This window comes from Alosa alosa, chromosome 13 (assembly GCF_017589495.1).
Source record: "Alosa alosa isolate M-15738 ecotype Scorff River chromosome 13, AALO_Geno_1.1, whole genome shotgun sequence".
In the NCBI taxonomy this organism is placed as follows: Eukaryota; Metazoa; Chordata; class Actinopteri; order Clupeiformes; family Clupeidae; genus Alosa; species Alosa alosa.
In genome coordinates, this window is record NC_063201.1 from 17669087 (window position 1) to 17683441 (window position 14355).

Sequence of the window (14355 nt, forward strand, 5' to 3'; positions counted from 1 at the left end):
ACTCATGTACACACACACTCATTTACACACAATACACACACACAAAAACACACACACACACACACAACACACACACACACACACACACACACACACACATGCAGCAGCTGAGAGATATAAATGGAATACACTTTACCCAGGGGACCCAGAATGCATGGCACTAGCGCCGGGTGCCGCTGTCACCTGCAATGCGAAGACAAATGGCAGGGCGTCAGAGATCAAGGCTGACTGTTACTGATCAAGGACACATTTGCTTTTACCCCCCAGTCTATCTGCTGATAGATATGGCCATAGGAGGAAGCACTGTGAAATTGTTTATGTTAAACAGGCATACAGTACCCATGTGAAAAACAGTGTTTATGTCAGGCATACCCATGTGAAAAACAGTGTTTATGTCAGGCATACCCATGTGAAAAACAGTGTTGACAAAGACAAAACACAACGCATAGTTGTGGCAGCATCCCAACCATATTTAGTCAAAGTAGCCATGGGGACCCGGATATGTTTCCGATCCACCTCCCAACCCCATCTCTTCCTCTCACTTCCTGTCTCTCTTTATTGTCCTATCAAACAAATGTGAAGCCCCCAAAACATACATAACACTTACAAAGTGCAGAGGGAATTAGAGATAGAGGTCGGCCAATGCAACACATACAGAATTTATTTTCTGACGTCCTCCTCTCCTCTATCTGTAGGTCACGCAAACACTGTAAAGGTGTACTTTCAATCCGAAAATTTCCATAATGTGCTGCACTGGGATAAGTACTCTCCAGACAACCACAGCCAATTGTACAGCGTGGAGTACACTTTGTGAGTATCAATGCTATGTTTGTTAAAATGTAAAACATTTCCTACTTAAATAAGGAGATCTGCACGGGGTATGGGAATCTCACATGTTAACATGAGTGTGATTCAAACACAGGTATGCACTGCATAATGAGAGAGTGTCTGTGTGTTTGTTTTCTGTCATGTGTGTTTGAGGGGGGTGAGGGTGCTTAAGCTAGATAGAGAGAGAAAGTGTATGTGTTTGTGATTACGGTAAGTATATGTTTGTGTGTGGGTGGTCTTCAGCATGCGTACTGCAGGTTCCTTGACAGTAATTAATCGCAAACAGCTGACAGACGTTGGCGGACTGTAGACAGCAGTTGCACTCAGTCCCGTGCTGTCCTGTCTGACAGCCATCTTAATTAGCGATCTTGTAATAACTCTGACAACTTTCAACAGCGCTATTTGGATATTGGTAATTTACCTCTTAACAGATGGCTAGTTCCTCGAGGCCCAAATGCTGTATCTCAAAATGTTGGCAAAATTGAAACTAAACTTTTCCTGCCACCCCATGAGTCAGATCTGCAACTAATTGATTCTTCCTAAGCCAATATTCAACCCCTTTTAACTTCCAACATCTCACTGCATAGGTTTCAGTAAGTTTATTTTGATTAGTTGTGTGAATGGGTCTGTGTTCTGCATTGTTTGGGATAAGCCTGGCATAATAGATTCACACTTGTGTGGTGTCTTTTTCCACCAAAAGCAAACTTTTTGTGTCCTCGCCTGGCTCTTTCTGGGAAGTGGTGTGAACTCTCGGAGTGTTCCTCATCAGGAATTCTGGCCACATCGTTCCAAGACTTTGATCCCTGTTCCTTGAAGTTATTCGCACAACCCCACAGTCTTGCCGGATCACTGACAAAACAGCAGCACTCGTCTACAGCAGAGGAGTGTCGTGTCCTTTTCTTTTCTTCTCTTCTCTTCCTTTTTCTTTTCTTTTTTATCAGAGAGTGTTCAGCCAGTGTGGCAGCCTTTCTCCTCTTTCTCTCTCTCTTTCTCTCTCTACCTATTCTGCTCCTTTTCTCTCCCCCTCCCTCTTGTCATCCTCTTTTGTCTCTATCCCTCTTTCTGTGATTTCTTCTGTGTTTGTACCCCTCGTTATCGTCCTCCCTTTCTCTCCTACTCTCACATCACATTCTCTACATCTCTCTATCTCTCTGTCTGTCTGTCTGTCTGTCTGTGTGTCTCTCTCTCTCTCTCTCTCTCTGGAGAGGCGTGATGTGTGAAATGCCACTGAAGTCCTTTCCCTGTCCCCACATATCTCGCCTGTATTAGTCACAGCTGTGATCAGTGAGCCCTGTCTCCAGCCGAATATCAGGGAGCTGGGGCTTTAGTCTGATCAGGAGAGAGAGAAACACAGGAGGAGGAGGAGGAAGAAGAATGGTGGAAGATAAGAGACAGAGACAGATATAAGGTAGAAATACAAAAAATGACACAGAATACACAGGTGGGGACATAAATACAGAAAAAAATCGAGAGATGGAGAGAGAGCAGGCAGAAAGATATGGAGAGAGATATGAGGATGGAGGGGGCTAGAGATGGAGACGGAGAGAGATGGAGCGAGTACAGAGAGAGAGAGAGAGAGAGAGAGAAAGCAAGCAAAATTGTCTGAGCAGAAGATGTGTCGAGTGTGAGGGAGGAAGTGGTTATGGTGGTGGTGGTGGTGAGGGAGGAAGAGTTATGGTGGTGGTGGTGAGGGAGGAATGGTGATGGTGGTGGTGAGGGAGGAAGAGTTATGGTGGTGGTGGTGAGGGAGGGAGGAAGAGTTATGGTGGTGGTGGTGAGGGAGGAATGGTGATGGTGGTTATGGTGGTGGTGGTGGTGAGGGAGGAAGAGTTATGGTGGTGGTGGTGAGGGAGGGAGGAAGAGTTATGGTGGTGGTGGTGAGGGAGGAATGGTGATGGTGGTTATGGTGGTGGTGGTGGTGGTGAGGGAGGAAGAGTTATGGTGGTGGTGGTGAGGGAGGGAGGAAGAGTTATGGTGGTGGTGGTGAGGGAGGAATGGTGATGGTGGTTATGGTGGTGGTGGTGGTGGTGAGGGAGGAAGAGTGGTGGTGGTTATGGTGGTGGTGGTGGTGAGGGAGGAAGAGTGGTGGTGGTTATGGTGGTGGTGGTGGTGAGGGAGGAAGGGTGCAGAGGAAGAGACATTCAGGGCACACAGACACAGAGGGAGACATTCTGGCCTTCAAAGCAGTGGCTTATTCCGCTCTAATGTGGAACTGGCATTTCTGAGCACACGCCCCCCCCCACCTCTCTCTTTCTCTTCTCTCGACTCTCGCCTCTCTCTCTTTCCACTCTTCCCTTTCTCATCCCACCCTCTTGACCTCATCACCTTCGTGCTTCTTGCATTGTCCTCCGATTACACAGCTGTGTTCAGGACTGCGTTGTCTACCAAACACACAGCGCTGATGCCAAGACATGTTCTTGAGTTGTGTTAAGCAACTTTAGGGAAGGCTCTGTCTTTGACAGGTGAATCAGATCTCTATTGCACCGTTTTCCCCTACTGTCCTTTTCATTATGTGTATGTTATAGATATACTGTACCGTACTGCATGCGTTTTAGACCTGCGTGCAAAATTACATTATGGAAAAGGGAAGCAAAGCCCAAAAAGAGCATAAACATCATTTCAAAACACAGTAAATCGTTAACCAAGGTTACAGGTTATGTTTGACTCATTTGTTTGTTTTGTTTATTACCTGTTTGCTTAGTTTACGGGTGTCAAACATACGACCTGGGGGGGCCAGATCCGGCCGGCCAGCAGGTGTAATAATCATGATTTGAGAAGGAAGGGGAAATTAAATAAAATGGATTTTTGCATCGACTATGTGTTTTAAGTAGTATCTCTACAATGTGATAACTTAATTAAACCTAACACTACAGCCCATCCTCAGGATGGAAGAAACAGAAAAGGAAAAATGCAGTTTGTTGCACCAACAATTACTATATTGATGTTGTCATATACTGTCTATGCTGGTAAAAGAGAGAAAGACTGACATGGAAGGTGGGGCATTTCAAGAAAGTAAGAGCAGTATATGACAGCAGGACATGATAAACTTTGTTTGCTCAGAAGTGAGTATAGTAAAGGAGTAAATCACCAAACTGATACCAGTGCAGAAAAATGATAATGACCATGACAATGATGGCCCCACAAGGTCTCATTCCTATAAATTCGGCCCACTGACCAATATGAGCCTGACAACCCTGGCTTAGTTAATTTATTATTGTTTTTTTTTTTTTGCATGCTTCTTATTTCTCTTTTAAAAAACAACCAATCAGAAAAAGACAACTACTGTCATTTTTATTCTACGACTACTTATATTCTATAAGCCCATTACCACTCTCTGCCAGATCCATGTTTCATTCCCGATCACTCTGGGCACAATCTCGCAGCCCCGGCAGCAGAGAGAATAAATAAGGGGCCGCTGCCTCAGCGTTCCTTATGGGGCATGCTGTGGGGGGCTGGGCGGTAGGGGAGGTTCCTACTCACAGAGAATAAATGAATCAGCCATTTTGTCCCCCTCTTGGCTAATTACCTGTCCCGCAGCCCCGTGAGACGCCCAACGCACGGCATTCATCATCTGACGTCCCCGAGCTCTCACCTGGCTAAACTTTTTTATTGCTTATTTCTTATTACCATCACTTCACAGGGAACGAGGAGCCCGGCCCAGCTGGCATGTTCCCTTCTAGGTCTCAGGGTTCTTGGTTCCCTCTGAGGCAATCTCAGGGACTTATTTTTAGCCCATCTAAGAGAGTGATGCAGCAGCACATTAAAACGCTTGTCAGGTGCAGGATTGTTTTTTTTATTTGTCCATAGATTTTGCTGGACAGATTTATAGACCACAAGTATCTCACTAATTAATGCGCTGATAACAAATTATGTTTCCAGACTAATACAGAGGCTATATATAAAGCAGGTCCAACAGCGTCTCTACTTTTTAAGAAAAATTAACACATTTAATGTATGTGTAAAAACGATGACAGTTTTATAAATCTTTTATTGAGTCAGTCCTGACTTTCTCTGTTATTGTATGATTTGGCAACCTTAACCTTGCTGAGCAAAACAAGCCGGGTCGGTCTGTCAGTGTCAGTTTGTACACTGGACTTTTAGACTGTTGCTTATGTACTGCTCCTTGTCTATGTGTGTTGTAATGCTGTCTCCATTGCTATTTTACTGTCTTGTGTGTTGTGTCGTTGGTTGTGTGTTTCTTAATACCTGGCTGCAACTTAATTCCCCTCTGTGGGATAATACATTTGACTTGAAGATGAACACACAGTGGGTGTATTCGTTTGTGTTATTTGGCTGTCTAGTTTGTACTTCACTTCACTTGCTGCAACCTGAATTTGAAGCCTCTGTGAAGGGACTCATGTATGTCTATTTGAAGGTATGGCAGCGGACAAGTTTTCAAACCAAAGAATGAATGCCAGGACATCACAACTCTTTCCTGCGATCTCTCCCGGGAGACACCAATGTCCGCACGTGATGACCAGTACATAGCACAGGTGAAGGTTGGCGGCAAGGTAATCGGACAGACAGAACGATTCTGGCCCTTCATAAAATGTAAGCCTTTCCTCATCCTCCCAACTTTTCATGCAGTCAAAGCTATACACAATGTGATCCAATGTATGACAACAACGTATACAGTAATGCCAAATTGTAAGATAAGAGTTTTTAAGAGTGTCTTTAAGAGTTATTTTACTGTCCATAATGCTAAACACAAAATTGTTTAGTATATCTTCATTATGACCGCCAAGAGCTGGGGTCATATAGGTTTAGTCAGATTTTTTTTTTTTTTTTTTTTTTTTTTTTTTTTTTTTTTCGCATGTCCAAATTTCCGTCAAGGATTCCCGGGACACTGAAAGACCGGGGTAGACGAAACTTGGTGGGCCAGTAACCCCACATGGATAGCATGGAACCATCGTTTTTTGTTTTGATCTGTAGCCCCCGGCTGTACTGGACCCCGAAAAGGAGGGTAGGGCGAACACAGTTTTCTGTGAATATCTTGAGAACCGTAGGGCCTGGGATGACCAATTTTTTCCGTATGTTTGCCTCCAGGGGTCATGTTAACCCATTCCATGTGCACACATGTGCATAAACAGATACACACGCACACACATACATTCACAGTAATCATATCATTATGACACATACTCACACAGTAGACATATATGCGCATGCATGCACATGCACTAACACACATACGCAGGCAAACACACAAGCACGCACACACACACACACACACACACACACACACACACACATAAACATAAACGTGTACACGCACACATGCACACAATTCAAGAATTTCTCAGAATTATGAACAGGCAAGATGGGGGTGGGGTTGTATAAAATGAGTTTTACATGTGAAATCTATGAACTAATCATGTTTTGGTACTTGTTGTCTAGCAGATACCAGTGAGAATTGAGTGTGGATAATGCAATTTAGTGAGACAGTTAGAATCATATAGGCCTTTCAGCGTGATTTATTTTTGTGGAAAAAATGTGCTGGACTGGGCGGCGGTCATATTTTGTACCGCTCTGCGGTACATCTAGTTTATTAAATTTCTGTCTGTCCATCCTGTCTTTCACAGCTGAGCTGGGTGCACCTGATGTAGCTGTGACATTAAATGCTTCTGTTATGACTGTGAGAGTGGAACTTCCAATGCTTCCAAACAACAAGAGCCTGAGGAAGATTTTGCCCAAACCACCATTTTACACACTCATTCTCACACACAACAAATCAGGAGAAGCTATTACTCAAGAACAAACAAACACAACTGAACTGTTCGTCATCAGCAAACTGCACAGAGACACAGAGTACTGCGGCTCTGTGACCTATAACATCGACGACCTGAAGAGACGACCACAGAGCAAGGCCTTCACATTTTGTAAGACTTTTTCAGGTAAGTTGTGATGTACCAAATGGCATTAGGGTGGGAAATGATCTCCTTGATCAGCCTCAGTTTGTTCAAAAGAGCAGGAAGAAGATGAAGTTTTAATCTCTTTGAAATGTCCTAGTAGATAGGCAATATGTGAAATAAATGTTACCTAAATGTAGGTACAGACTTATCAGTTGCTGCTGTCAGCTGCTGTAGTTGGGGAATTCCAGGGTTTCCTACTGTTAGCTCATTCATATGAAATAACTCTTACGGTCTTACGGTAACCAACAAGGAAACAGCTCCTTGGTATTTCACCAAGAGGCAGAGCTCTACTATTCATGCAAGGCAGCCAACATTTTCCCTTGTCAACAACATGTCCCGGCTTGCTCAGTAGTATGAAGAGGACAGATCACTTCAAGGCATAGACAGTACAAAGAGTGATGTGTAGCTTTCTGTTAATGAGTTTGTTATGGAATTCTGTTGAGGAATTCTGGCTGAGGATTCTATTTGTGTTATTTGATCTGTCCACAGAGCCTGTGAAGCCAACGTCATTCCTGTTCCTCCTGCCCGCTGGGACAGTGCTGCTCCTGCTTGTTGCACTCCCACTGCTTGTTTGGCGTCTCCTAATAGGGAGGAAGGGTGCCACACCTGAATCACTGGTGAGAAGGCCTGTGTGGGGAATCCCCTTAATGGAGGACAAACTTGGAAAAATGCCCCTCATCATTTCTTGTCTGTCGAAATGGGGAAAATGCCCTGGCTATAGTATGCAAATTCAAAACAGGGTACACTTAGGGGAAATGAAAACAATTAATCAAATGGATCCTATTACAGAAGTACAAACATAAATATTGTTGATGTGGTGGTTTCTCTTTGCTTCATTTCAATTTTGATTTTCAAACTGTTGGAGGCGCAGACAACTGAAGATGGGTTGTTGTCTGAATCATACAGAGAAATTAGGTTTTTTAATCTGTTGAAGAGCAATACCATCAAAGATTCTTTGGTTGCCACTGGAGCACAGTGATGTAATTTTGCCAAGTGCTTCCACAGTTAGAATTCCTCTTCTTTGATGAAAGCTTGTTTGCATGTTCATCTTAAACACACGTCACAGAAAGTTAGTTCCTATCCTTTCAGTAAATATGAAATAGCTCTCTGGATGTCCTTCATTCAGTGTTTATTATTAAATGAAAGAAATGTGCAGTGATGCTATTTAGGGCCATTGAGATTACCCATTTAGATTTCCTATAAATAAATCTAACTAATGTTCATTTCTATATTTCTGCCTTGAAACAGAATTTTGTCGACATCACCCCTACACCTCTGGCTACCAGTGAGAAAACTAACATTTCCAACCTTGAGCTACAACCAGAGGAATTCACCAATGTTGTCGTTGTGACGCCTGATAAAAAGATAGGATCCACGAGCAAATACGAAGGCTACGCCCCACAGGACACCCACCCACAGCCTTGGCACTGCCAGACGTACAACACCCAGCAGATGGCACCGCCTGAGGACTCCCAGGGCAGTGCCCTGTCCTCTCCCACCTACAGCGTGGTGGTGCGAGCAGACGTGCACAACAGCAGTGAGGACGAGAGCTCACCCACAAGCTTCCCTGTGAGTGGCCGACCCCTGGCACCAGGCTCACACCTGCATGGGCATCAGAAGGGTGAGGCCGGCGAGGGAGACCCCCAAAGTCCACAATCGGGGCCTCTGAAGCTGCAAATCTCCTCCGATGGTACGCTCCAGCTGCCCTTCCTGCACCACCTTCCCCGGGCTATCGGAGACTGTGACCCGCAGGAGGAGATCTCCGAGCAGACGGCCCTGTTGTCAGTCCAGCCTGAGACGGGAGGTCCCGGGGAGCAGTCCCTTTACCTTCCTCACCTCTCCAGCCTCACTGTGTGGGGGTCCCAGGAGGAGGAGTTAGAGGCGTGCGCGACGAACACCTACATCTCAAACGAGGTGATCTCGTCTCCACAGGGGATCACCCCCTACCGTCCCGTCCAAGAGCAGTTCTACCTTGGTCCCCTGGCCAGCACCTCCCAGACAAACTACAAACAGAACTGGGTGCCTCCGGTGGTCCTTGAGAGTTTCAACGGGCCAGGGGTGAGTTTGCAGAGTGCCTGGGTCAACCCTGCAGAGGGGGAACAACAGGGAGATGAGGAGGAGGAGGCCCACAAAGAATTATATTTAAAAGGATGGAAGCTACAGATTCAGAGCTCAGAGTAATTCAAGGACCCTGACACTAACGAGATGCCAAGCATAACGAAGGTAATTGGAGGTTCCAGTCCCAGAGACTAACGAGATGCTTTGGATGCGGAGGGGGTGGACATTCCGTTTTTATGTTTGTGGGAGAGTGAGAGAAAGGGCCACCTGTGCAGTAGACTGAACACATGTGGAGAGTGGTTGGTTCAAATGATGTCTGACAAAGACTGGACAGTCAAAGGTAGAGCCTACGGCAGGTTGTTGAAATATGAGCTCAACAGCCAATTAGATTACACCCCTCCATTCCATTCCCTTTGATGCAATGTGTTAATTGGCTGGAATTATTCACGGCTTGATCTAAGCCACATTGTTTCCCATTTACAGAACAAGGACTTTGGCTGAACAGGTGCTTGTGAGTACACACATAGAATGGACATCTATAAAACTGTGAAGAGTAATGAATCTGGCAAGAGAGCGTATTTGATTAGAGTCTCGGACCTTTAAGAGAGTGTACTGGACAACAGTCCCCTAATTAATAAGTATTTATCTAGTGTTTATATATATCGTAAATTATAGTATTTTGGGCTGTTATAACTACAATTACTGATATACTGGAATTGATGGGTAATACAGAGTGTTTCTAAGAATTACCCAATAATATACTATGTTTTACCATGTTTTAACTAGGTATGATAATTAGGGGACTGTGTAAGGAAGGGTTACCACATATGCTTTAGTAGGACAATCACAGTCCCACTGCTTGAACATAATCACAGCTTTGCCACGTTGGAATCTGGTTAGAGGTCTGTCTGATGTCTTGATGATTGGTGATATGAATTATTTCAATGTAACTGAGAGTGTGGGAACATTTTACAGTGACATTTTGCTTCAAATGTGGACTTTTGAGAAAATGTAAATCTGGAAAGGTTGGTACAGAGTGAAAAGTTTTGAAAGCAATATCTAAAAACCACACAGACAAAAAGATTGTGAGTTATTTTTTTATGATGTGATATTATGGTGTTTTGCATGTACAGTTCCAGTACAGTTCAGTTGTTCCAGTACAGTTTAAATCTGTTAAATCCTTGCAGAAGTAGCACTGCATGTTTGAACTGCTAACTCCTCACAAGAGCACACCTAATGATGCGTTGCCTATATTATAGAAAATCAGGCCACGTGTCAGTGTACAGACAGATGTTTGACAAGCTTTTGATCATCACTCAATGGTACAGAACTCCTGTCATCAAGACATAACAGTGTAGTCTATATTTTTCCTTACCATTCTCCTCTCTAAGCACTTTGACTGAAGCTCAGCCTAACTGTAGCATTTGCATCCAGTGATTTCTAGTGATTTCCCCCCACACACACCCCTTTCATATGTTGTCCCATGTGTTTCATCACCACCACTGATTTATGCCATGGTATAGTCATTTGTGTATAAATGTTATTAAGAAAGTAATCCTCATTATTTATCCTTGATTTGTCTAAATATAGCACACCCTGCAACGACTTAAGAAGTTGAATGATGCACTGAGTGAGGTCCCATTAGTGTAGCATTCCTAAGCACTGTTTTTCAGTCAATAGTGCATACTGCTCTTCCTGTAAACCCACTTGGTATTGATAAAGCTTATTTTTGATAATTTATTTTGTTCCTGATGTTTACTTGGCCATCTGTTTAAACTATTGTGAAGTTATTGTCTGATTTGCTGAATGTGCTGATTGTGCTGATTTGCTTGCAAAATTGAGAAGTTGCTAATACTGTATCATACTGAATCACACTTTATTTGGTTATACTTTACTTGACAGTATCGACATTAGAGTGACATGACACTGTCATGAACGTGTCATAAACAAGTCATAAACCTTTATGACATAACGCTTCTCTTATTAATTAAAGCAACACCAAAGAACTTTCCCTCTGTCGCACGCACGCTATTTGTTTATCCAGCACCGGCTTTGCAAATAACGATGTCCACAGACAAGGTAGAATATTTTGCATGACGTATAAAAGTACTGTACGATGCATTGCGACATCAGATGCAAGTCAAATTTGTAGTTTGTGGAAACATTATTTTAAGGTATAAAAAACTCTTTGGTGTTGCTTTAAGTGACATTTGTTTTTTGTCATAACGCGTTAGGGTTAGAGGTTAAGATTAGGGTTAGGGTTCATGTGTCATGACAGTGCCATGTGTTCATGACAGTGTCGTGTCACTCTTATGTCGATACTGTCAAGTGTTACCCTTTATTTAAGCACATTTTTGCTTCATTTATCTAGTGTGTACTGTGTGTGTGTGTGTGTGCGTGCGTGTGTGTGATTGCTGTTGTTGCTTGTGTTGACTGTGTGTGTTTTTTCTTGACATTTTATGCTCATGTCAATCACTATGATTAGTTTTATGGTATTATTTCTGGAAATGAAATGGGACGAGATTGTTGAGAACTGTTTGCTCTGTGATGTTGTCCCTCGTAATGAGGATATCTCCCATCCCGGTGTAATGAAGATTTTTTATCTCCCATCCCGGTGTAATGAAGATATTTCTCACCAGATACATTTCTCGCCCATTGGTGGTGTACAATCCAGTCTGCTGAAAAAGACTGCCTGAAAAGATTTTGTGATGACATTATCATGAAACCAGAACTCTGAAATGTAATACAGATTTATTTTTGTATGTCATACTGACAGCAATATTAACCATTGTGATTTCCCTCACCATGTAGTTGTATGTAATTCCATGTTCACACTAAATACAAATAAATTAACAGTTTAAAACACATTTTCTCTGAAATATTACAGAATATTTACCTGTCTGTTCTGTTAGTCCGCACGTCCAACTATCCTGCATGTATGTACATTATATGTCTTATAAGGTCTGCCTTGTTCCTCTATTGTATTATCTGGCTTTAACCTTGTACAAACAGGGCAAAGGTCTTATAAAGGTCTATAAATACTTTATGACACTGTCGAAACTGGGTGTTAGAACATGACGATATACAGTCTAGGAACCAGTCGCTTGGTTACCACAACAGGGAAGGGCTGCTGGTTCAAACAAGTGACAGCATCTCAGTCACACACACACAGAAAGAGAGAGTGTGTGCTGGTCAGAGAACACCAATGTCCCACTTTCCTTTCCCAGGGAACGCCAATAAGCATTTTAATTGCAGCTCATTGTGCCGTGTGTCTCTAGGGTGAAGACATTAGTCCTTCTTATATCTGCCTGGCGTTTGAGGACAATCTCAGACGCGATTTCCTGATGGGCAAACCCCCACACAAAGAAAAAGGGCGCTTAGCCTGGGTGCCGTAATCGGAGGCAGCTAATTGCTTCTTAGCAGATCTCTGCCTGTCTTAGGGGGTTGTGGCTAACTTGTGCGGCTAGTCCTGCGGGTAGCCCTGCTCCCTGTCTCATTTGGAAGTGTAATTTGGCGGAGTTTTACTAACTCCGGAGTTTTACTAACTGCGGCTTCCATAGCAACTGTCACCCATGTCACTGCTGGATTCCATTGAATATCATGGGTGTAGGCCTGTTTATTGTCTAAGGTGTGCTCATGTCCAGGGAAGGGACATGAAGTGCTGCGTTGTGCTAACAGATGAGTCATTGCTTTGTGCATGAACCTTTAGACTCTGCTAACAGGAGAATAGTGTCAGGTCAGATGTTAGCATCTATCTTTCTGTGAACACTTTGCTCTGATCATATCAAATCCCAAATTTCTGATCCTCAAATAAGTGTCATTCTAAGCATTCTGATCATATTGAATTCAATATGATGAAAATGACTGAAATTGTCTTTTTTTCACCATCTCAGTAAAGTAGATGAACCATTGCCTGCTGCATTTCTAATTAAATTATTATGCAGCCAAAATGGATAGGGGCCATTTGATGTTATTCTTTGGAGCAAAAAGTTTAGTTCAAGGCTGTAACCCCATCAGAACTAGTTTGAGGTCTTTGAAGATGAGGGGAACCAATCAATTTTCATGTCTCTCACATGCCCTATAACCCCTGTAAGGCTTTCATTTTGGCAGAAATGTCATCATTCTGCCTAGTACACCTAATGATGAGAGCATATCAGCAGCTTGTGTCCCTGGCAGCTTGGTTTTGCTTTGCTCCAGTTTCTGACTCTACTCTGCTCCGACTCTCCAAAGTCTGATGTCACCTCAGACCGCCAGCAGCCGGCTTTCCGAAAAATTCCCTTTTGGATCTTTTCCCAGCACGGATTGGGAGGTCTAACCTGTCCCAGGGTTCATGGCTGGGAGGTGATTGCTTATGTAAGATCCTTTCTCATGTCACTCATCTGAAAATGGAGGCTTACAGAGAGTACGAGGTTAGCCACAAGCCTAGTGTGAAAGTTGACTCCCTGAACATTAACCAGCTGTGATAAAACATACTTAATGATGTCATTGCCATCGCCAGATCCATTATAAACTCAGACTGTTTACATTTGTATAGCCGAGATGTACTACGAATACAACTGTTATTGGCGCTTTTTGCATAATAAAACATAGCATGGTATGTACAAAACTGATCACACGTGGATCAAAAACGCATTTTGCGTGCAACTAGTGCGTGAATGGCTATCTGTACCTTTCTTACTGATGCATGGGCGTATCGTGCAAACACATGGGAGAAGTGTTAATAGTGATTGATTAGGTATTTCGCCATAAAAACAGCGCAAGTCTGTTTTGTGGTGGAAAACTTTCGCCTTTTAAAGCAACACAAAAGAGTTTTTTGTACCTTAAAATAATGTTTCCAATTGTTTCCGTGGTTCATCAACTCGTAACAGGGCGAACGGCACTTCTGCATTCGCTTAGCGGCCCTCTATCGGCTGTAACCGCACTATATAAGTTTGCCAGATCGGGTAGCGGGTTTGTAGTTCGATGGAATGAGACATAAGAAACTACAAATTTGACTTGCATGATGTCACAATACATCGTACTTTCATAAAATCATGCAACATATTCTACCTTGTCTATGGACATCGTTATTTGCAAAGCCGTTGCTGGATAAACAAATAGCGTGCGTGTGACAGAAGAAAAGTTTTTTGGTGTTGCTTTAAAAGCAGGTGTAATCCAAATTGAGGTTAAATGGGTCAATACACGTTCAGAGACAACATGTATCAGTGTGCTGTAAGTGTAGTTAAACGTGTCCTGTCTCTTTAAGAGTTATTTGTTTATTGATGATGTCAGCATGAATGAAAACAGTGAAAAAAGCTTCATACATTTGATTTCTGCTCATATTATCTAAAGCCATCTGTTACATTTCATGCCTTTGGATGCACTGTTGGTATGTTATTTCTTTTTTTTTAACATTCTTTTTATTTCTGTTCAGTTTGGACATTACAATTTGAACAAATCTGAGACATTTTTTAACATTAAATGTAGTAATCGACATGCAATTACAATTACAAAACAAACACCACAACAAAAAAATACAATAGACACAAAAAGACAGTGTAAAGTATAATGAAACAGT

The 14355-nt window shown here is 42.9% G+C and overlaps 1 protein-coding gene across 1 annotated transcript in view; it reads left to right on the forward strand.

Annotated features, from left to right (window-relative positions):
• ifnlr1 (interferon lambda receptor 1) overlaps positions 1-10759 on the forward strand; it is a 12031-nt gene extending 1272 nt beyond the window's left edge. Inside the window, exons 2-6 of the mRNA XM_048262083.1 lie at positions 696-810; positions 5204-5379; positions 6411-6722; positions 7230-7357; positions 7989-10759. Coding sequence (XP_048118040.1) covers positions 696-810; positions 5204-5379; positions 6411-6722; positions 7230-7357; positions 7989-8921 — 1664 coding nt within the window. The 3' untranslated portion in view covers positions 8922-10759. The remainder of the gene's footprint in view (positions 1-695; positions 811-5203; positions 5380-6410; positions 6723-7229; positions 7358-7988) is intronic.
• Positions 10760-14355: the final 3596 nt, after the last annotated feature.